General features: G+C 41.3%; 1 protein-coding gene across 3 annotated transcripts in view; it reads left to right on the forward strand.

The window, feature by feature from the left end:
- The window catches only part of Ern1 (endoplasmic reticulum to nucleus signaling 1), a 97991-nt gene that overhangs the window by 32909 nt on the left and 41434 nt on the right, over window positions 1–23648 (forward strand). For 2 of the 3 annotated variants that reach the window (XM_090349939.1, XM_090349937.1), the window contains exons 1-2: window positions 18709–19772; window positions 23103–23175. In XM_090349939.1, the coding sequence (XP_090206065.1) occupies window positions 19473–19772; window positions 23103–23175 (373 nt within the window). In that variant the 5' untranslated portion in view covers window positions 18709–19472. Of the gene's footprint in view, window positions 1–17924; window positions 17959–18708; window positions 19773–23102; window positions 23176–23648 lie in introns of those variants that run through there. The other variant, XM_090349938.1, reaches the window with a different exon arrangement.

The raw sequence follows: 23648 nt of genomic DNA on the forward strand, positions 1-23648 counted from the left end.
TGTGAATATGCTCCAGTCTAACTAAAGGTATGGCTCAATAATAGAGTGTCTGCCTTGCAAGCACAAGGTTTGCGTTCAAACCTTGACACCAATAAATAAATAATGCTTATGGCCATGTCGGCATTCTATGTGTGAGGGAATTCTGAATCTGTCCATGTAGATGAAGGACAGACAAAAACAAAAGTGCAGTCTTAGATAAGTGCATGCCTCTAATCCCAATACTTAGAAGGCTAAGACAGGAAGATGAGTTCCAAGCCATCCTGGTTATATAGTGAGATAATGATTTCTTTACATGATATTATATAAAAAATACTTCAGTGCCTGTGTGTAAAACAGATTGTAGACTTGAATAGTGGAGACTTTTGGTCCTTGTGAGTGGGACCTCAGAACAGTGTATAGTGGCTCATCTTTGTGCAGGACTATCTAGTATTCTTGGTCTCTACACTTATGGCCTGAATCATTCCCCAGTTCCTGTGACCATGGGGGAATGTCCACAAGGATTTCAAATCTCCGAGTGAGCTATGTGCTTCACATAGAGCTCACTGGCATAGAATGGTAGTAGAATATGGCTTTGTCTCAGCCATTGGAGGAATCTGAGATGAGAAATAGCATGCCCTAATATTACAGACGGAATGTCTGTGTCCTCACCACCCCATATCATACTGAGTGTGATGGAATTTGAAAGTGAAGACTTTGGGAGAACTCATGAAAGCACTGTTGTCCTCATGAGAAGAGGGAAAGAGATAACGTGCTTTCTCTTGCGTCTCTCCCTTCATATGAGGGCTCAATGAATAGGAAACTGCAGGCCAGTAAAAGAGCCCTCACTAGAACCCCACCATGCTGGCATCTGAGCTCAGACTTGCCAGCCTCCTATACAGGGAGAAATAAATGTTTGAGTTTTGCTAGGGCAGCCTGAGCAAACTGAATCACCTGGTCATCACTTTCTAGATCAGCAGGTGTTGTTTTGAACAGAGAATAGTTCCAGGAGGAGGCCAGAAGACCAGATGGGAGTCTGCTGCACCAGTCTAGGTGAAGGAGAATGCTGGCTTGGGCCTGAGACACAGTGAAGGGAGGAGAAATCTACTAATGTAAGCACAGACCTTTAGACAAACTGGGGTTCTTCAAAATATAGAACTGTGACTCCATTTCATGCTTTTCTAATTGTTTACCTGTAAGTACTTCTTGTTTTTTTGTTTTGTGTGTATGTGTGTGTGTGTGTGTGTGTGTGTGTGTTTCTTTGTTTCTTTCCTTTTTTTTTTTTTAAACTTCCCACAGTGGTTTTGGCAGGTGCTTCTGTTCCTCAACCAAACATGTGTTGTTGTTCCCAGAAGAAAAGTTTTCTTGCACCATAATGGCAATGGTGCATGGTGGCATAGTAGCAATTAGATCTATTAAAGAAAGTGAGCCTCATTTGTTTTCTGGATGGAATATGAATCATGACATTGTACTTTAGGTGCAATCTTTCACAGCCCAACTTTAAGTGGTTTTGTAACTGGTAACCTCACTGTCTGTCTCTGAAATTTCTCCAATGAACAAGGTTGGATATGTTTCATTTCTGCAATTTCAGACCAAAGGCAAACTGAGTGATACTGTTATGTTTCATTTCATATTAACTTTATAAAACTCTGGCCTGGTGAAGTAAGAAGACTCGTTTTCCAGAGCCTATTCAGGGCTTATACCCTCATCTTAAAATATGAGTTAGTTAATGCTACTTTTTGACACTCAATGCTTCATTAAATTGCTAGTAATTCTTTAGTAACCCTACTCTATTTCTTTTTTAATTTCTTCTTAGTCATGGTAGAAATAGAGGAATGAATCTGATTTGAACCCTTCTTTACTAATCATAAAAATGTACGAAATATATACCTCACTGCTCTCCCAACCAGAATCCCGAGGTATCCCATGAGTGCTTAATGCTAGAGATTTCCCAGGGGAAAGGATCAGAACAAAATTAATCATTTGAACTTTGAAAACAATCTTACTCCCTTACTAAACAGGTATTTCTTGTCTTGGCAGTCACTGCCCACCAATGTAGAAAACAGTGATAAGAGAAAATACAGTCCCCTCAGTGTCCTGTCACCCATTAGCTCCTGTTGCATAGACTTAGAAAGTACTTACAGATTTGAGTATGTCTCTCTCTCTCTCTCTCTCTCTCTCTCTCTCTCTCTCTCTCTCTCTCTCTCTATCTCTCTATCTCTCTATCTCTCTATCTCTCTATCTCTTGTACCAGGTCCTATTCAGGCTCATGGCACTTAACTTCTAGATTAGCACAACAGCCTTCTGTCTACTCCCACTGTCCCTTGGCCTGCCAGTCTCTCACTGCTCATTGCATGGTTACCAGACACACCCCTGTTCCTAATAAAGACCAGCTAGTCCATACTGCACGTTCTCTATAGTAGTGCTCTCAGCAGTATCTGCCACCAGTATGGGAACTGTCTCACCTGTGCATAAGGAAAGCATATAGAAAGAGAGAGTGAACAATATCGATGACAGGCTGGCTGTTTCAGCAGCTGGGCTCTGTTCCATAGCTACCTTGAGAAGTGTAGTCTATGATTTGGGCCTCAGAGTTACCACAATCTCCACTCCCTTAGTCACCCCCCTCCCTCAAAGCTTCTTGCCAGACCTCATGCTCAGGTCACCTCCCTGTCCTCAGAAACTGTGAGCCCTTCTTTACTTAGGTTCCTTATTTGGATTTATAACAGGTGCTTTGTTGTAGCCTTGTTTGGCACTTCTGGCTTGTGCTGTAGGGTTTTCTTTCTTCTCCTGTCTTCCTATTGTGTTTTTCCCTTTTTGATGGGCCCTCTGGGCATTTGAGAGGCCTAGTAAATGACTGAGGCACCTAATGCACACTTGGCACCCTTAACCTTTTTGACAAGGTGTCTTTGGGAGTCTTGAGAAGCAGGTGGCACTTGGCATTTCTCTTTGGCTGTGTCTCCATCCCTTACACCATGGTGGTGGCAGGTTTTCAGTTCCAGTTTGTGTTCTTGAGTTTCACATGACTTTCTTGCTGCTCCATAGTGGTTTTCTCTCCTGTCCTTTGAGCCTTGTACATGTTACTTCAGAACAGTGAGGGATCTGTCTTCAGGGGTATGATGGAAACATGAGACAGGAAAATTGTGGAAAAGGATGGCACTTTTGTTTTCTCCTAAGGAATTTTCTAGAATTAGGGTGTGCATCATCTACCTTTCTGCCTCACTTCTCAAGCACACAAACAGTATCTGGTTTTTCTCCACTGTTGTAGAAGTTTGAAATTAAGTCTACAAAAGAGGATTATAACAAATAACAGAAAATTGGTTTTGCTTTTTAGTGTCTTGAAGACATGTCAACTTCTTTTTCTTTTATATTTTATATTTTTGTTTTGTTTTTGCCAGTCCTGGGGCTTGAACTCAAGGCCTAAGCACTGTCCTTGGGCTTTCTCAAGGCTAGAGCTCTACCACTTGAGCCACAACACCACTTTCAGCTTTTTTCTATGTATGTGGTACTGAGGAATCAAACCTGGGTCTTTGTGCATGCTAGGCAAGCACTCTATCACTAGGCCAAACTCTTAGCCCCATATTTTACTTTTTTTTGTGGGTCATGGGGCTTGAACTAGGCCTAGGCACTGTCCCTGATCTCTTCAGCTCCACGTTACTACCCTACCCCTGGGCCTGGGTGTTGTCCCTGAGCTCTTCAGCTCAAGGCTACCACCCTACCCTTAAGCCAAGCCCCATTTCCTGTTTTCTAAAGGTTATTTGGAGATGAGAGTCTCAGGTTCTTTTGTGCCCAGCTGGCTTTGAATCTTGATTTCAGATCTCAGCTTCCTGAGTAACTAGGATTACGGGGGCTCCATATTTTACTTTTTTAACATAGAAGACTTTTAAACATTTCTCCACATGGAGATATTATATAACATCCATTTATCCCTATGCCTTTTTTCTTTTGTTTATTTTTGGGAGTACTACTGGGGCTTGGACTCAAACTGGTGTTCTACCACTTGTACCAGAGCTCTATTTCCAGCTTTTTTTTCCCCCCCTGGTTAATTGGAGATAAGGGTCTTATGGACTTTCTTGTCCAAGCTGGCTTCAAACCACAATCCTCAGATCTCAACCTCCTGTGTAGCTAGGAATACAGGAGCGAGCCACCACGCCTGGCTAAGAGTCTCATATTCTTTAGTGCCTCGGCTGGGTTTTTTTTTTTTTTGGTCTGTTGTAGGACTTGAACTCTGGGCATGGGCATTGTCCCTGAGCTCTTCAGCTCAAGGCTACCACCCTACATCCTGAGCCCAGCATTACTTTTGGTTTTCTGATGGTTAATTGGAGCTAAGAGTCTCACAGACTTTCGTACCTGGGCTGGCTTTGAACCTTGATCCTCAGATCTCAGCCTCCTGAGTAGCTAGGATTACAGGTGTGAGCCATGCACTTGGCTTTTAGAAAGGTTTTCTCTGAAGAAAACTTGTTGTATCTTGTCCCAGTTCTGATGGGATTTAGATGTGAAGAGCTTTTGACTGGATGTCTATTCTAAAATGCTTTCCTCCTGAAAGTTTTACTTTGAAGGACATTTGAGTCTTTCTACTTTACAGTGTGGCCCTGACAACTTCAATGGGAGGTTAACTAAGTGCCTTTACTCTGGAGAGAAAAAATGAGCTGCCCCCAGGGAAAGATACTCCATCATTGATTACTTGATGTCTTGAAATGTGTTTGGAAGTCTTAAGTTTTGAGTTAAGGAAGCATGAATGATATTGTTTCCACCAATTTTTTTTGTGGGTCATGGGGCTTGAACCTTGGCCTGGGAGCTGTCCCTGAACTTTTCAGCTCAAAGCTACCGTCCTACCCTTGAGCGAAGCCCGACTTCCTGTTTTCTAGAGGTTAATTGGAGATAAGAATCTCAGGTCCTTTTGTGCCTGGGCTAGCTTTGAACCTTGATCCTCAGATCTCCGCCTCCTAAGTAGCTAGGATTATAGGCATGAACCACTGTGCCAGGCTTCACTGATTTTTTTTAAATAAGAGAACAGTATTAGAGGGCCGGAAGTTTGGCATAGTGGTAGAGTGCTTGCCTAGCATACACAAAGCCCCAGGTACCACATACATAGAAAAAGTCAGAAGTAGTGCTGTGGCTCAAGCGGTAGGGTTCTAGTCTTGAGAAAACCCAAAGACAGTGCTCAAGCCAAAGACTAGCAAAAAAGAAAGAAAGAAAACAGTATTAGAACATTAAGCTCTTTCTTCAGGAAACGGCAGTTCAGTCTATGCCTGTCTTAGCTCACTGCTGTCCTCTATCTAGTATTAAAAATTTCCAGGGCCAGGCTCATGCCTATAATCATAGCTACTCGGGAGGCTGAGATCTGAGGATCATGGTTCAAAGTTAGCCTGAGAATGAAAGTCTATGGGGCTCTTATCTCCAATTAACCATCAGAAGCCCAGAAGTGGCACTGTGGCTCAAGTGGTAGTGCAATAGCTTTGAGCTGAAGAGCTCAGGGACTGCCCAGGCCCAGAGTTCAAGCCCCACCACCAAATTTTTTTTCCCAAGGGCTGGGAGCATGGCCTAGTGGTTAGTGCTTGTTTAGTATGCACGAAGCCATGAGTTCAATTCCTCGGTACCACATACACAGAAAAAGCCACAAGTGGTACTGTGGCTCAAGTGGTAGAGTGTTGAGAAAGTCCAGCCCAGGCCCTGAGTTCAAGTCCCAGGACTGGCCAAAAAAAAGAAATTCCCTGTCATTGAGTGTCTGTGGCTCACACCTCTAACTGTAGCTCTGATCAAGAGCTTGAGATCTGAGTATTAAGGTTCAAAGTCAGGCTGAGCAAGAAGGTCTGTAAGACTCTTAACTCCAAAAGCACTGAAGAAAGCATTGAGCTATGGCTCAATGGTAAAGTGCCAGCCTTGAGAGGAAAAAGCTGAGGGACAGCACTCAGTCCTGAGTTCAAGTTCCAGTAGTATTGCACACATGCACGTGCACACATACACCTCTGTCACCTTTCACTCATCCCTTTCTTTTACTTAATTTATCTGGTCAGGTCTCAGATTTGCTGGACTATTACATTTCCTTCCTCCTTATACTTCTTTCTCATTTGTTTGTGCAGAAGTCTGAACTATTTGATGTTGGCTTTTGATATGTGTGTGGTAAATCTCAGCACACAATTATTTGAAGTAGGGTTGTCTTCTAAGACAATGAAAAAGAGAGAGGGAAGAAAGGAAAGGAAGGAGAGAGAAAGGAAGGGAGAATAAAGAAGCTGAGACTTTGTCTCTCACTGTGCCATGACATCTAAGTGGTGCTGGAGAGAGAAGTCTCTAGTCAGAAAGGAAGAAGATTGCTGATGTGTGTGTGAGGTTGGATAGGGGTGAGAAGGAAGGCCCTGTGCAGGGGGGCAGTACAACTAGTACTAATATAAATGCCACTAGAGAAGCCATGTGTTCCTCAAATATTGTGCTCATCTGTGGAAGAGAATGATCTTCCTTGAGCAGCAGTCAAGTGAGCAACCTGTTCTTATGGGTTTGTAATCAAAAGGCTCTTATTTCTTCCTACATAGAAGAGCCACCTCCTGAGAGGCTGTCCATCCTCAAAGATGGTTTTCTATCTTGGTGACTTGTCACCCCACATTATCCCATGTCCAGAATAGTTCTGGCCAGTTTGTGTTATAAATATCATTGATGGCTATTGGGGTTCATTGGAGCCTAGTATGCTCTGGGAAATTAGAGGATCAGACTGGAATTGTCCCTGTGGGTGGAAGTAGGAATTCTTTGAAGCCTATTAGAAATGGGTTTCCTTAGAGGTTTTGTTTTTTAGCTTCTAGATTTATTTTTCAAGTTTTCATTTCAAAAAAGCTTTAAACAAATATACTAGTAAAGGGAGTAACATCATGAGAGCATCATGAGAGCATCATGTACCAAGTACCCAGCTACAGAAGTGATCAACACATAGCAGTCCCCTCTCCCCTTTATTTTGAAGCAAATGGCACATCTTTTTTGTTGTTGTTGTTGCCAGCCCTGAGGATTGTGTCCCCAAGCTTTTTTTTGCTCAAGGCTAGCACTCTACCACTCAAGCTACAGAGCCACTTTCACCTTTTTCTGTGTATGTGGTACTTAGGTATCATTCATACTAGGCAAATACTCTACCACTGAGCCACATTTCCAGCCCATGTTCTGCATCATTTTATCCATAAATTTAAATAATTTCAAATGTGAGTGTATAAAAAGTATTGTGTCCAGGCAGCTTTTTTAGTTTTTATTATGTGGTATGAAGGAACTTTCTTTTCACTAGGAAAAACTGACAGAGTGACTGTACTCCATGAGCAATATTGGCAATCTTAAATTAATAACTGCCTTTCATTCTGTAGACTGCATTTCTCACTATATGAGGGGGACAAAGGCCCAGGCAGTAGCTACTAAGAGCTCATTTTGGTTATTTCCTAAGCTAGACATGAGCTTTCTGTATTTTCCCATGTGTATATTTCACAATAGGTAAAATAGATGGGCTGTACTTCAGAGTACTTGAAATTCAATTCAGCCCCGAGGTATTTGAGACTAGGGAAGCCACATGCAACAATACCTGACCCTAAGAAACATAAGAAGTGTATCCTGAGTACAAGCTGAGGGCAGTAGGTGTATGGTACATTTATGGTTTCATAGATAAAGGAACCCAAAGAATAAGATGTAGTTAGATGGAGATGGAGCAGGTATGGATGAGCACAGCACATGAAAGCCCCATGGTGAGTATGGAAGAGCTGTCATTGGAAAATAATCAAGAAGATTTGGGCCCATGTTTTGAAGGGCCTTGAATGTTAGAAGTCTATAGTTTCCAACCTATGAGTTGACTATGTAGATGCCACAGTGAGCTCACTGTTTTACCACTGCTATTTTGAATGACTCAAGAGAAAAATAGTAGTATTTGACAAGCATTGGCCATAGTTCTCAAGGGAGTTTGTAGTTTCAACATTATATTGTCCTACATTCCTTTCAATAATGTGATACTTGGGCAGTTGCTATGATGAAATTCTGGTGCTATGTGAAGATTTATGTGGACTGGTAAAGAGGGTGGCAACATCCAGGCTGTTATGGGGTTTAGAAAGTATGCAACATCGGACAGGTACATACATCCTACGTAGTTACAGCTGAGAATGATTTTTTTTTCCTTCAATTTCTATGTCCTGTGTACCCCCCCCCCCACCCCAGATACTAGGCCCTAAACTAAGTTGCTGGACCTAACTGTTAATGGAACTGTTTAGGTTATTTATTTTGGCCTGGGGCACTGGGAAAATTTTTCTGAGACACAAAATATGCTGTGAACCAGAAAGTATAGTAACCTCAGACTTAAGCCACAGAAAGGTAAAAGTATTTAGTAGACAGAGAGGAGCCATTGTAGGATTTTATGTGAAGGAGAGATATGCAGATTTGCCATTATCAAGCACTCTGAGGCAGCTAGCTACTGTAGATCTTAGAGGGAGAGACTGAAGAGACTGGTGTGGAAGATGGTGGATCTCACATTTCTGCAATAGTAATTTGTAAACTAGTTCTGGGGGAAGGAATAGGAATAGGCGTGGTTTTTTGTTGTTATTGTTGTTGTTGGGTGGTGGTGGTGGTGGTGGGTTTTTTTTGTTTTTTTGGCTTGAACTTAGGTTCTGAGCACAGTCTCTTGTTTGCTTAAGGCTATCAACTACCATTTGAGCCACAGCCCTCCACTTCTGGATTTGGGTGGTGAACTGGTGATAAGAGCCTCACAGACTTTCCTCTCCAGGATGACTTTGAACCTTGATCTTCAGATCTCAACCTCCTGAATAGCTAGGATTGCAGGCATGAGCCACTGGCACTGATCAGGAATAGGCAGTTTTATTTATTTATTTTTATTTATTTATTTATTTATAATTTTTTAAATTGTAATTAATAAAAGGGTTACATGATATTTGCCAGATAGAAGGTGCATTAATTCACATACATTGATACCCTTTCACATGTCTTGGTACCCATCTCCCCCCCCCCCCCCCCCCCCCCCCCCCCCCCCCCCGTCTTGGTTTTCCCCCCTTCCCTATCAAATTTCAAATAACCAAATACAAGTAAATTCAATATATCAGATAACAAAGTGAGATATTGTAACAATATGAGATACCCAAGAGACAGCAAAGGAGATGAAAGATAACATAGTAGATTAAGGACAACAATCATTCATTATATGGCTTTTGTTTCAGTATCCTGGAGGTCCTTTCAATTAGCTTCATACTATATGGCCTTATATATCAAGGTTTTGCTCTATTGCAGATCTCTGCTAGTAGAGCCCAAGGTTTCTGCTGGTTATGACGAATGAGGGAAACCATTGAGCCTAAGTTCCTTTGAGTCTGGCTTGCTTCACTTAATATGATTTTTTCTAAGTCTTTCCATTTCCTAACAAATGGGTCGATGTCATTTTTTCTGACAGCAGCATAGAATTCCATTGTGTACAAATACCACAACTTTTGATCCACTCATCAACTGAGGGACATCTAGGTTGGTTCCATATCTTTGCTATGGTGAATAATGCTGCAATGAACATTGTTGTGCTAGTGGATTTAGTATGCCCTAGATTTTGGATGGTTGGGTAAATGCCAAGTAGTGGAATTGCTGGGTCATAGGGGAGTTCTATGTTTTGCCTTTTGAGGCACTGCCATACTGCTTTCCATAGTGGTTGAACGAGTTTGCACTCCCACCAACAGTGTAGTAGTGATCCCTCCTGGCCACATCCCCTCCAACATCTGTTGTTATTCATTTTCCTGATCCTGGCCATTCTAATTGGAGTGAGGTGGAATCTTAGAGTTGTTTTGATTTACATTTCTTTTATGACCAGAGATGTTGAGCATTTCTTCATGTGTCTATAGGCCATTTTTGTTTCTTCTTCAGAGAAGACTCTCTTTAAGTCTTTGGCCCATTTTTTAATGGGATGGTTGTTACTTTTAGTTTTGGAGTGATTCAATTTTTTGAGTTGTTGATATATCTTAGATATGAGGCCTTTGTCCATTGTTTGGTTGGTGAAGATCTTCTCCCACTCTGTAGCCTTCATATTTAATTTACTAGCTATGTCCTTTGCCATACAAAAGCTCTGCAGTTTAATGCAGTCCCACTTATGCAGCCTTTCTCTGATTTGTTGTGATTCTTGGTCCTTATTAAGAAAGCTTCGACCTGTGCCAAGGAGGCCTAGTGTATCTCCTATTTCTTCTTGTAAAGTTTTCAGTGTGTCAGCTTTTACCTCCAGGTCTTTGATCCATTTGGAGTTAATTCTAGTGCAGGGTGACAAAGAAGGATCCAACTTTAGTTTTCTGCAGGTGCTTAACCAGTTCTGCCAGCACAATTTGTTGAAGAGGCTGTCTTTCTTCCATTCTATTTTTTTGGCTCCCTTGTCAAAGATTAGGTGGCCATAGGTCTGTGGTTTAATATCTGGGTCCTCAGTTCTAGGAATAGGCAGTTTTAAAACTCCACGAATACTTAAAGACTTGATTGGTGGGATGAAAAATGGTATAGTCACCTTAAGGAGCTGTTTGGAAGTAAAATGTAAACAATGTGACTCAGCCATTCCATATCCAAGCAGATAGTGTCCCAGGAGAAATGAAAATAGGTTCAAATAAAGACTTCTACTAAGTTCAAATAAAGACTTCTATGAATGTTCGTATACAAGTGTTCATATGGTTTTATTTACAACTGCTAGCAAACAGAAGCAATACTAATGTCTCAACAGATATATAGGTAAAACAAATTGTGACATATCCTTAGAATATTGCTCTATTTTTTAAAAAACTTCAATATATATATATATATATATATATATATATCATCAGGGATGAATAACCAAACATTATTCAGAGAGGAAGAAGTCAGAGACAAAAGAATATCTACTGTAATCTCCATTTGCTAGCCTTTAGAGCAAATAAAACAAACCTTTCTGTGGTTGCCTGGGTGTTGGTTAGAGTACTAAGTCCAAAGGGATGTGAGAACATGTTTGGGGTAACAGAAATGTTCTATATCTTGACAGCAAGAGTTCTTACATGGATGTTGCGTTTTTCAAGATGATTCAAACTGCACTTAAAGTTGATTCACTTAGCAAAGGAAGGATATCATGTACAGAAAAGAAAGGAAGGAGCTGGAGCACTTAGAGACCAAGCTTCCTGGAGGGAATGTGAACTGTGAGTGAGGGTGAAAGTATTGTCCTTTTATGGAGACTAAAAGGAAGGGTTAAAGTTGGGCAAATTCAGGAAGTAAAAGCTGAGAAGTTTCTGAGAAACTTCTTGCCTTGAGGCAAGAAGTGAAGGTTTGAAATGGCTGCTGGGGTATTGGCGGGGGGGGAGGCCAACCAGGAGGCAGATAAATAAATCTCCTAATGACATAGGGCCCAGCAGGGTTCTGGTACCAGAGATGATTGCAATGTTTTCTTCAATAGTGCTCAGAGGCTAGGTGAGAGAAAGGGATTGCTAGGTAGATCCTGGACTAAGGGTTGATAAAGTGGATCTGCTAGATGATCAGAAATGATCACTGATGGCTGTATATGAACTAGGAAGACAACAAATGAATGAACTACTTCTCTGCTAGGCAGTATTTTCATGCTGTGAATGTGGCAAACAACAAAACACACACTAGCTCTCATGGAACTTAAGAGTGGTCAAAGTCAGATATTAAACAAGTCACTGATAAAATACACAGAACTCCAGAGGTGCTAAGTGTGGTGGAGGAAAAACAAGCAGGATTGGAAGCTCTGGGGCTAGGAGTGGTCTTGGAAGACCTCTCCGACATAGTAACATTTGGCCAAAGGCAAGGTACCCTGAACAGCAAGAGTCCAGGTGGTAGGAGTAGGTAGGCTTTGCCGGATTTTGAAGAATAAAGTAGCCCAGCATGGCTGGAATAGAGTGGGGAGGAAATAGTGGGAAGGTTTGGGTGAGAATTGTGGGCCATTCTATGAATGGTGGCATTTGACATGTGAGATAGGGAGCCACCAAAGAGTTTTGAGTGACAGATGCATAATCTGATTTAAGTCTTCAGATGGATCACTCTTCTGTCAAGGCACTGAGTCCAAGTGTTTAATTCTTATGTAATCCACATAGAGATGCCCATGAAATCAGTATTATCTCTGGTTTTCCCCTTAATGTGAGGAAATTGAGGTTTAGAGAGATTAAGTAGTTTTGCCAAAGTAACTTAGATGGACATTGGCAAAACCATGACTTAAGCCTGGGTTTGTCTCATTTCCAAGTCTACATAGATTAGGAGAAAAGGGAGAGAGCTAGAAAGACAAAGGATTTCATTGATATTGAGGGAGTCCCAGGAGTAGAAAACAGAAAGATGACCATTGTAGAGACAGACCACAAAGTTATGACAGTGTGTTAGCAGGGTAATTGGAATCTGGTGTTTCTGTTAGCAAAATAGAATAACCAGTAGTAGAAGGAAGTTTAGGTGAAAGATGGAGGAGTAACTTAGATATAGGAGATTGAAATCCTAGTAGGAAATAATGGATATGTCCAGTGGAACCAAAGAAACAAGCTTGAGGTGAGACCTAGAATCCCCCTACCTTGCTGTTAAGGTAAGTTAGAGAGCTAGATGTGCACATTAAGAGAAAAGAGAGCTAGGGATGGAACCTAGAAATGTCCTTCCAGGGTTGGGAATATGGCTTAGTGGTAGAGTGCCTACTTAGCATGCGAGAGGCCCTGGGTTTGAAAAAGCTGGAAGTGATGCTGTGACTCAAGTGGTAGAGCACTAGACTTGAGCCAAAGAAGCTCAGGGACAGCACCTAGGATCTGAGTTCAAGCTCCAGGACTGGCCAGAAAAGGAAGGAAGGAAGGGAAGGAAGGAAGGGAAAGAAGGAAGGAAGGAAGGAAGGAAGGAGGAGTGGGGACAAATCTTACTTTTTTTTTTTTGGTGGGGTCATGGGACTTGAACTCTGAGCCTGAGTGCTGTCCCTGAGCTCTTCAGCTCAAGGCTACCACCCAACCCCTTGCGCCATAGCACCATTTCTCATTTTCTAGTAGCTAATTGGAGATAAGAGTTTCACAGTCTTTAGTATCTGGGCTGGCTTTGAACCTCAGTCCTCAGATCTCAGCCTCCTGAGTAGCTAAGATTACAGGTATGAGCCACCATGCCCTGCTTAAATCTTACTTCTTTTGGGGGGATAGAAATGTTACAGTTTCACTCTTAGAAACTTAGACAAACAAAGATACGGGCATCCATTTTGTCATTTTGGTCAGAGGTTCACAAGTAAAATTAAGCATAGCGCACTAGCAGTATCACTGAACCTCACCCAGGATGTCGGTTTTTCTGAGTAGAAAGTTTGTGCAAGTTGGGGCTGGAAACCAGGGGGTGGAGTTCAGTGGCTGCTCCCCCTAGAGCAATAGTGAGCAGGCTTGTTTCTTCTCAAGTTAATCTTGGGAGACCAGGATATTGATTTCACCTATATTTTCCCATAGCTTTATGCGATAAGCTCACCTTTACCTTGAATAACACCATTTTTATACTAGTGAAGGGATTTTCACTAGTGAAATAGCTTGGCTGAGGTTGGCTTTTATGCTTATCAGGTTCCATATAGATAGCTATTTTGCAGTGGTATTTGTTTACAGCCCTATAGTTTGCTCAGTGTTTCTTTTCACATGGCTGAAAACTTTCTTTAAAGCAAAAAGCTTACCTAATACCCATTCTCATTGTTAAATCAAAACAACCCCTTTCCTATTAATCTCTTATTGCATATTTCTAGGTGGTGTTATTTTACTGGCTTTCCAACGATGCTTTTTCTTTTTGACCTTTGTTAACATTGACTCTTTTTTTATTAAAGAATTTATTAACATTGATTTTTACATCATATTTCAAATGACATATTTAGCAAACAAGTATAACATTGACTCTTTTAAGCATATGTATAAAAAAATAGTAATGTGACTCTCATGTTCCAATTGTTCATTATTAGCAGCAGCATTTTACCTTACCACTTTGTTTTATGTCCTCACCTTCATACAACTGTTCTTTCTTTCTCTTTCTTTCTTTCTTTCTTTCTTTCTTTCTTTCTTTCTTTCTGTCTGTCTGTCTGTCTGTCTGTCTGTCTGTCTGTCTGTCTGTCTTTTTCTTTTTCTTTTTCTTTTGCCAGTCCTGGGACTTGAACTCAGGGTCTAGGCACTGTCCTTGAGCTTTTTTTCCTGCCAGTCCTGGGCCTTGAACTCAGGACCTGGGCACTGTCTCTGAGCCTCTCTCTGCTGTTCAAGCCTAGCTCTACCACTTGAGCCACAGTACCAGTTCCAGCCTTTTCTATGTATGTGATTCTGACACATTCTGGGTCTTCATGCATGCTAGGCAAACGTTCTACCACTAGGCCAAACTTCCAGCCCTCAAATGATTCTTTTTTTTTTGGGGGGGGGGGTGGTCTGTAGTGGGGCTTGGACTCCGGGCCTGGGATAGCCAGAGCTCTTCAGTTCAAGGCTACCACCCTACCCCTTGAGCCACAGTACCACTTCTGGTTTTCTAGTGGTTAATTGGAGATACGAGTCTTACAGACTTCAGTGCCCAGGCTGGCTTTGAACCACGGTCTTCAGATCTCAGCCTCCTGAATAGCCTCAAATGATTCTTTAAGAAGAAAATTATTGGCTGGGCATGACCAGTACATCCTTTTCTGTATGTATTCATACAGGTATATATGAGATACTCAAGAGATAGAGGTAGAAGGATCTAGAGGTCTCAGGCCAGCCCCAGACAAAAACCAGGAGACCCTAACTGAAATATAACTGAAGCAAAAAAGGAATGGGGGCTTGGGTCAAGCAGTGGAATACCTTCTGAGTTAGTGCAAGGCCCTGAGTTCAAACCCCAATACCAGCGTCCTCCTTTCCCCTACCCCTTTCCCTCCAAAAAAGTAAAGGTCATTGTTCGATTCATAAGCTGAGCTGCTGTTTGCTTATCTTAGTTAGAGCTGTCCTACCAATTGGGTTACTTGGCAGAGGCTTATCCAGGTACCCTGCTATACTGGCACTGTTATACTGAGTGGCGGAAGAATTCTAAGGCAACCATAAAGTCATCCTACTCTTCCTAAGATTAGAAAACAAGTATGGAGGGCCAGGAGTTTGGCCCAGTACTGGAGCAATCGCCTAGCATGCACAAAGACCAGGGTTGGATACTTGGTACCACATACATAGAAAAGCCGGAAGTGGTGCTGTGGCTCAAGTGGTAGAGCACTAGCCCAAGGACAATGCTCAGGCCCTGACTTTAAGCCCTAGGCCTGGCCAAAAAAAAAAAAAAGAATTAAGAAAGAAAAAGCAAGCAAGCATGGTTCTTACACAATGATGTATTTGGCCTAGGGATCTTGTCTCGTGATCTTATTCCCTGTATCTTATGGTGCAGGATACATCTTGAGAACTGAGGCCTCTGTCAGGTGACCAATGGATAAAGCTATAGAAATCTGCAGCTGAAGAAGCATCCATGAGACCAGGCAAACACTATTCAGCACAGATGGGGTTACAAACAGGAATTCAGGTCTCATTAGCTTCCATATTTTGTTTCTGGTGTACTGCTGGACTCCATCAGTGTCCTGTTCATCTGTGTGTGTCTGTGATACCATTCAGTGGCTGAAGTGAACAAAAAAGATGCCTTTTGTTATCTAATGTGCTTTCTTTGGAATATGACATTTTTGCTTTTCTTGGCTTCCCTGGCTTTGACGCCATATTGGAATACCTGGGTCCTAATTGCCCCTTGACTAATTTGTTTCAGATGGGAAAGTGTCATGTGTTTTATTTCCTGACTCTTGCATCAGCCTGTTTGTGAGCATGTACTAAGAACTGATTAATGGGAAAGATAAACGTGTGCTTACTGACTGAAAGTTCATCTTGTTTCCTAATGTGTTTTTAGTTTAGTGACTTGTTTGCTGCCCACAGACCACATCTGGTACATGGACTTCTTTTAAGTGAGCACCTTAAACTTCTGTGTAGAACTGGCCTTTTAAAGCATATAAAGGCTTGAAAGATTTTTTTTTAATATCTGAGCATCTTACGTGACAGGATAATTGCATAGCTATGTGTCACCATAAGCGGAGCCTGTGAACCTGGAACTCAGCATATGACATCTGTTAGAAGGCCTCTTTGCTCCCAGCCCTGAGGTTGTACACTGCCTGACTGTTGCCCTGGTTGACTTTTGTGGTTTTCTTCAGTACCGTACCATTGTACTGAAGTTTGAACTCAAGGTCTCTCACTTGCTAGATAAGGGCTCTATCACTTGAACCACACCTCTGACCTCTTTTCTTTTGCTTTAGTTATTTTTCTTTCTTTTTTAATTCAAATAGGGTTTCACAGTTTTACTCTGACTGAGATCGACTGAGATCGTCCTTCCTAAGCCACCCACCATGACCAACTTGAGATGGAAGTTCTTGATGGCTTTTTTTTTTTTTTGCCAGTCTTGGGGCTTGAACTCAGGGCCTGAGCACTGTCCTTGGGTTTTTCCTCAAGGCTAGAGCTCTATGACTTGAGCCACAGCACCACTTCCAACTTTTTCTATGTATGTGGTACCAAGGAATCAAACCCAAACCCAAGGTCTTCGTGTATGCTAGGCAAGTACTCTACCACTAGGCCAAACTCCCGCTCCTCTCTCGATGGCTTTTTGCCTCTTAAACTGTGATCTTCCTAATCTTTACCTCCAAAGTAGTTGGGGATTCCAAGTGTAAGCTACCATGCCTGGCCAGCCCAGAGGTTTTGATTGAGGATTTTGGTTTTGAAACAGCAAAGTGCTAGTGCTCATAACCTCTCACCTCTGCTACCATTACCCCAGGCAGTTGGTATATGCCCAGGAGAACTTACAGAGGAGAAAGTTGGCCAATTTTAACTGCTGCAAACATGGAGTTAACCTAGAAAAATTATTTTTTCCCCCAAATTTAAAAAGTAATTCTTACTATGTAGAAATTTTGGGAAATGCAGAGAAGGTGAGAATTGTTCATACTTACAAAAAGATTATCCAGGAGTGGTGGTTCACGCCTGTAATCCTAACTACTCAGGAGACTCAGATCTGAGGATCAAGGTTTCAAAGCCAGCCCAGGCACTAAAAACCAGGGGGACTCTTATCTCCAATTAATCACTAGGAAACCGTAAGTGGGGCTATGGCTCCAGAGGTAGGAGGTTAGCCTTGAGCTGAAGTGCTCAGGGACAGTGCCCAGGCCCAGAGTTCAAGCCTCACGACTGACAAAAAAAAAAAAAAAAAAAAAAAAAGATTTAACTGTCATAAGTACTTTTGATCTTTAGATCTAGTTTTTTCTACATGTGCATGGAAGGTTTTTATAGATTAATATTGTATATAGCATATTTTTCTCCTGAATAAAATAACAATGCTTTGAAAGACTGTTTTAAGATTTTATTAGCCCTCTTAAAAAGCCTTTTTTTTTTTTACCAAGCAGGCATTCCATAATTTAGCTATCTTAGAGAATGTTTGCATTATCTGTAATACCTGTCAACATAGCTATACAAAAAGTTTTTTTCTGTAGTTTAGATTTTAAACTAGATTTTACAGAAATGCAATTAACAGCTCAAAGGGAATCAAATACTTTAAAGCTCTAGGCTGCTTCAAAGACATCTGTCCATTTACCATCCAGCTTGGCATTCCCTAATGGAAATATCTAGTGCTTCCTCAGGTATCTGATAAGGAAATGACTTGTATTTGAGAATTCCTTGATATGCCAGATACTGATGTTGCCATTCCTTGTCCACTATGGTTATGACTTACTTTTCTTTGTATGTCTATTTGCAAAGTATATGCAAGTCTCTTGATAACAGTTCTATCTGATCTTAGTTCTTTATCAAATTTCAATGATAATCAAAAATGTGTGTGTGTGTGTGTGTGTGTGTGTTATGAAGTGTCCTTACATTTGTTATCTCATACAGGTCAATCTCCATTATCAGGACAATTTGTGACCTGGTCCTAAGAAGTCCTGAAACCCTTATTGTTCAGGTCATTGGACCTATCTCATGGTATCTTTTTGTTCTTTTGCATAGATCCAGTCCTGCAAGTCCCAACACACGTGGAAGAGTAAGTTTTCTGATTTGTTCAGTACTTCTCTGAATCATTGTTTTATTCATCCAATCAATATTTTGGGAGCACATACATAAAGCTTAAAATAATACAAATTTGTGAGGCATGTAGAACCTTACAGGTGCTATGGTGGAAACTTGTATCAGGGAAGGATGGTCTGGTTTTAGGGGTCAACAAAACAGTGGTATTTAAAAAATTTGGAGGGCTGACAGTGTCAAAAAGAAATCTAGTCTTTTCCTCTCCCTCTCCCTCCATCTTCCCTCCCTTCTCCCCTCTTTCTTTCTCTTTCTTTCTTCCTTCCTTCCTTTCCTTTCCTTTCCTTTCCTTTCCTTTCCTTTCCTTTCCTTTCCTTTCCTTTCCTTTCCTTCCTTCCTTCCTTCCTTCCTTCCTTCCTTCTTCCTTCCTTCTTTCTTTCTTTCTTTCTTTCTTTCTTTCTTTCTTTCTTTCTTTCTTTCTTTCTTTCTTTCTTTCTTTCTTTCTTTCTTTCTTTCTTTCCAGTCCTGGGGCTTGAACTCAGGGCCTGAGCACTGCTCTTGGGGTTTCTCAAGGCCAGAGCTCTACCACTTGAGCCATTGCACCACTTCTGGCTTTTTCTATGTATGTGATATGAAGGAATCGAACCCAGGTCTTTGTGCATGCTAGGCACTCTACCAGTAGGCCAAACTCCCGGCCCCCAGAAATGTACTCTTACATAATTGTAATCTCTCTGTACATCACCTTTATAACAATAAAATTTAAAAAAATTGTTTGGGATAAAACTTTAGTAGGAATTTCAAACTTAAAAATTTCTAGATCTTTCCCTGTTTGCTTTTTCTCTATTCATTGGTGAAATGCAATCTGCTCCTTGAGTGTATGTGTTAGAGGAAAAGTGAGATATTGCCTGTAAAAGCCTCAGATGATGGTGCATCCTAAGTGAAGGAAGAGGGTCCTTCAGGAAGAGGCTCCTTCAGGAAGAGGCTCCTCAATAACTTAGCTATAGTTTAGTTTTTAACAGATTAAACTCAGAAAGGACCATTGCCCATCTGTTCTATGAGCTGCTGGCAGATTGGTCTACCTGCTTGGCAAGGTCTCTTATGTTAGGCCTTTGGAGTCGCCACTTGAAAAATAAATGTTGTCAAAAAGAAAAACTTAAGCTGGGCATGGTGGCTTATGTCTGTAATCCTAGCTACTCAGGAGGCTGAGATCTGAGGATCAAGATTTAAAGCCAGCCCGTGCACAAAAGGACCTGAGACTTTTATCTCCAATTAACCACTAGAAAATGGAAAGTGGGGCTTGGCTCATGGGTAAGGTCATAGCCTTGAACTGAAGACCTCAGGGACACTGCCCAGGTCCAGAGTTCAAGCCCCATGACTCACAAAAAGAAAAAAAAGAAAAGAAAAATTTGTGTGTTTTGTATTGTGCTATGATCATACTTACATATTGTTGAAATTCTGGCCATGATTGACCTAGAGGTTGAAAATTAGACTCACTAGGTTCTTTTTCACTTATTTTATTCAGAGTATCTTGATTAAATGACAAACTTACTCTTCAGTGATTTCATGTGCTCTTTCCTTTTCAGGTTGCTTTTCTCCAGTGAAATAGGTACATACTACCATATGGGTTATTTAATCCATATCATAAGTGAGAGTAATGGGAAGAATTGGTTTACACACATGTACACACATATGATTCCCTGCTCTTCCAGCATCATGGTTTTGTATAGTTTACATATAATTGTTCTGTTCTGTTTAATCTCTAGGCCTGCCTTCCTCCCAGATCCCAATGATGGAAGCCTATATACACTTGGAGGCAAGAACAATGAAGGCCTGACGGTGAGGATATTTAGTTTGTTTGATACTGTGGGAGCTTTAAACAAGCATCTCAGGATCCTGATAGAGGCTGTCTGGACTAGAGCTGGGCAGTACTATCACTTTGAATTGTATGATCAGAGTTTAGAATCGCAGACCTTCCTAAGTCAGCAGGTGCTGGTGGCTTACCCAACACTCTGGAAGGCTCCCTACAGTGATATAATTTGCTCTAGGATCTCTCGAGGTAGAGATCCTCAACTTGGGAGGAAGGGGTGGAGAATGAAACACTGTCTCTATACCTCTTCTATCAGGTGTCTCCTTAGGAGAGGCATGTGGTATTTCACCCCTATTTCCATTAGAGAATCTAACCATTGGTTTTTGCACTTTGGAATAACCTGAGAGATTCCAGACCAAGTCTTGGTCTCAGAATGTCTTGAGTTAATCTAAGTCATTAGGAAATTATTTATTTAAGTGTAGGGATTGAACCTATTGCCTCTGCATGTTAGGCGATTACTGTATACTGAACAACACTCCAAGCTTCATCAGGGATTTGAAAACTTCCCTAGATAAGTAAATTTAGACCCACACTTAGGATTACCTGATTTGTGGCACTGGAATGAGGAAGGATGGTCTTTTCACCTAATAATATAAGTAGAAAAAGATACCTTGACTCCTGGTCCCCAACTTCCATATAAGTATCAGTTCCAAACAGATTGTATATCTAAATTTGAAATGCTAAATAATAAAAAGTTTAAGGGTTGGAGGAGTGGCTCAAGTGGTAGTGTCAGCCAGTGAGCAAAAGCATCTGATACAGAGTTCAATTCCTGGTCTCAGACAAATAAAACAAAGAGAGAGAGAAGCATCAAACAGTGCAATCTGTTAATGATCTAAGGTTAGAAAAAGTGTTCTTGAGTAGAAGATAAATGGCTCATTGTGGAAAGCCAGATGACCTAGTAGGTAGAAGGGGATAGTCAGATGGTGACAAATTCCAGTCATAGCTCTAACCTCCTTCCCAGTATGCATACAACTGCTCATCTGAAGGTCTAACTGAAAACAAAAGAGAAAGTGTGTCAGTCGGGAGGCGGAGCAGGTGACGCTCTCCTGAACTGCTGCCTGAAGAACAATAACTGGTTTGGAAAAGTGTTTGGCCACACGTTCCTACGGCCCAGTACTGCCACTCTGTGTACCAGAAGAAGTCCATGTCCCAAAGGACAACATACTCAAATGTACTGCTACACTTGTCTATGCTGTTTTGTTTTTGTTGTTTTTATCAGTTGTGGAGCTTGAACTCTGGGCATGGGTGCTGTCCCTGCACTCATCAGCTCAAAGCCAGTACTCTACCACTTTGAGCCACAGTGCCACTTCCAGTTTTCTGGTGGCTAATTGGAGATAAGAGTCTCACGAACCTTCTTGCCTAGACTGGCTTTGAACCTCATTCTTCAGATCTCAGCCTCCTGAGTAGCTAAGTTATAGGCGTGAGCCACTAACATCCAACATCTATACTGTCTTTAAATTTTTATCATAAAGGTGATATACAGAGGGGTTACAAGTATAGAAGTCAGGTAGTGAGTATATTTCTTTTTGGATAATGTTAACTCTTCCCTTCCTTGCCCTGTGCTGTTTTAAAATTATAAGAATAGTTATCTGGAGGAGTTAATGGCTAGAAAAGGGCACAAAGCAGTTGCAGGGAGGGCTGTAAGTACTAGAAAGGCCATCTCTCCACTGGGTGCTGGTGACACTGGTATGTTCACTATGGAAGTTACTGACCTGTGTGATTATCAGTGCTTTTCTGTTTGTCCATTATGCTTTAGAATGATTTTTAGAAAGTCTCTTTGTGATTCTAAAATATGACTAAGGATGGAAAGTGCTGCTTTATTGGGATATTTTAAGAGAAATTTTGGATTATGTGGGGCTGGAAGTGATGAGAGAAAAGTTCTTCACCTTCCATTTTTCTCTCAAGGTCACTGTAGCCTCCATTTCATAAGCACTTTATTTGGTAGAAATAATGGTGAATTAATTATCATCTTATTTGCTCCTTTTAGCAGGCCATAGGTATCATTCCCATTTTCCAGGTATGGAAACCTAAGTCAAGGACTGTACTGTTTCCAGGGTTGGGGTTGGAACTTAAAGAGGGTTGACCTCTAGAGGACATTCTTACCCATACCCTGGTGTTTCTCCCTGTGTTGGCTAGTGGCTCCATTTCCTAGCCTGATCCTCAAAGTGGGAAAACTGTGACAGTGTTCAGCCCAGAGCATAGAACTCCAACCTGGAGGACTGGCAGCTCCTTCATGATTCTTGGAATCATCTGGCAAAAACCTAGGCATTATCACTTTTTCATGTTTTTTTTTTTCCTTTTCTAAGGCTTACTTTGGATGTTGAGGTTATAGAGAAAGTCCAAATTACTTATTAGTATTACATTTCTGTTTGTTAATGCTATAGAGCAATCTTTTCTCTTTTGGAGAAAAAAGTGGCAGTATAGATTTCTGGAGTTTGTTCTGTAGCAGCAAATGTCTGCACAACAGTTTCAGGAACACAGGATGTTCCAAAAATAAAGAATACTGAAATGAGCAGAAACCAAAGGACTGGTCATATGTCACCTGTGGACTCATAAGAGTTAGTTTTATGATGAAATGCATTGAAATGTTTGGATTTCTTTTAGTTTCTCTTCCTGGCATCTACACTCACTTCCTTTTTATAACCAAAGAGCTTGATTTTCTGTTTTAGAAGTAAAAACAATTACTTTTTGAGGAAAACAGCAAAATCACCTTTTCCACCCCACACCCCTGAGGTGCCCATGTACCAATGCCTCTTTTTCCCTTGAGGGTTAAACTTTATGTATATTTCTGGCTCCCGAGTGCAAGCTGCCTCTTTTCAACATCAGTGTCATGGCTCTACCCACTCTTAAAAAGCAATGCCACTCTACCTAGCCTGGCCATCTCTGGGTCAAAACAGGATCCTCTTTTCTCCTACCCTTAGAACTCCCAGGACTGAGTAATTCTCCATGTTTGTCACTTTTCAGGAAGATTTGTGTTGCCCTTGGGAAGTGTCCTGAACAGGAAGCCTGGAGACCTCTGCATCCTGTATTAAAGTAAAGCTTTGAGTTAGTGTTTACTGGGCTTAGGACTCTGGGTGTCCAGTAACTATCTGTAGTGGATGCAGAAGGCCAGCATCCCCTTCTCTTTGGGTTCCAGTTAGGAAAACCCCTATCTGCAAGGTGCTTCTTTCTCTTTTGCAGAATTGAGTTATAGAAGCAGACTGCTCAGTAAAAGTATAATAATACTACCAAAGTTGGTTAACTTACATTTTCCTCTTCATTAATTGTTAGTTAATTAATGTATTTATTTATTTTTAAAGAAACTTCCCTTTACTATCCCGGAACTGGTACAGGCATCTCCCTGCCGAAGTTCAGATGGAATCCTCTACATGGGTAAGAGTTCCTGTTTTCAACATTGAGACTTGGAAAAATCTAGAATCTGGGAAAATATTGGCTAAAGTATTGACCCTTGCTGGTCCTTCTTGAAAGGCCCATCTTACTGACCAATTAAGGAAGAACTCCCCCCAACCTGGGAGAAAAATTGACACCTTGAATCTGGTTACTCATTTACAAGCCTTTGGCTTCTGGGCTGGCCCTCCTGAGAGTCAAGATTGCAACATACCCAGCTGCAAGTGGATGAAATTTAAAGTGAATACAAAGTCTGAGCCAAGTAAGAGAACCTGGCCCTGCCTATTAATTGTAGGGCTTTCTTTGTATTTCCTGTTAGCAGAATATTTGATAGAAACAGTCCTTAATAGCTTGCCTAGATAAGCTGCCTCCATATCTGTGAGGTTACAGCTTTCAAAGCATCAGCTCACCTGCTTTTTTCCCTCCACATTGCTGCCAAAATGTCAATAAAAATGCAT

The sequence above is a fragment of the Megascapheus bottae genome, chromosome 17 (genome assembly GCF_031878675.1).
Source record: "Megascapheus bottae isolate mThoBot1 chromosome 17, mThoBot2.hap1, whole genome shotgun sequence".
NCBI classification, from domain to species: Eukaryota; Metazoa; Chordata; class Mammalia; order Rodentia; family Geomyidae; genus Megascapheus; species Megascapheus bottae.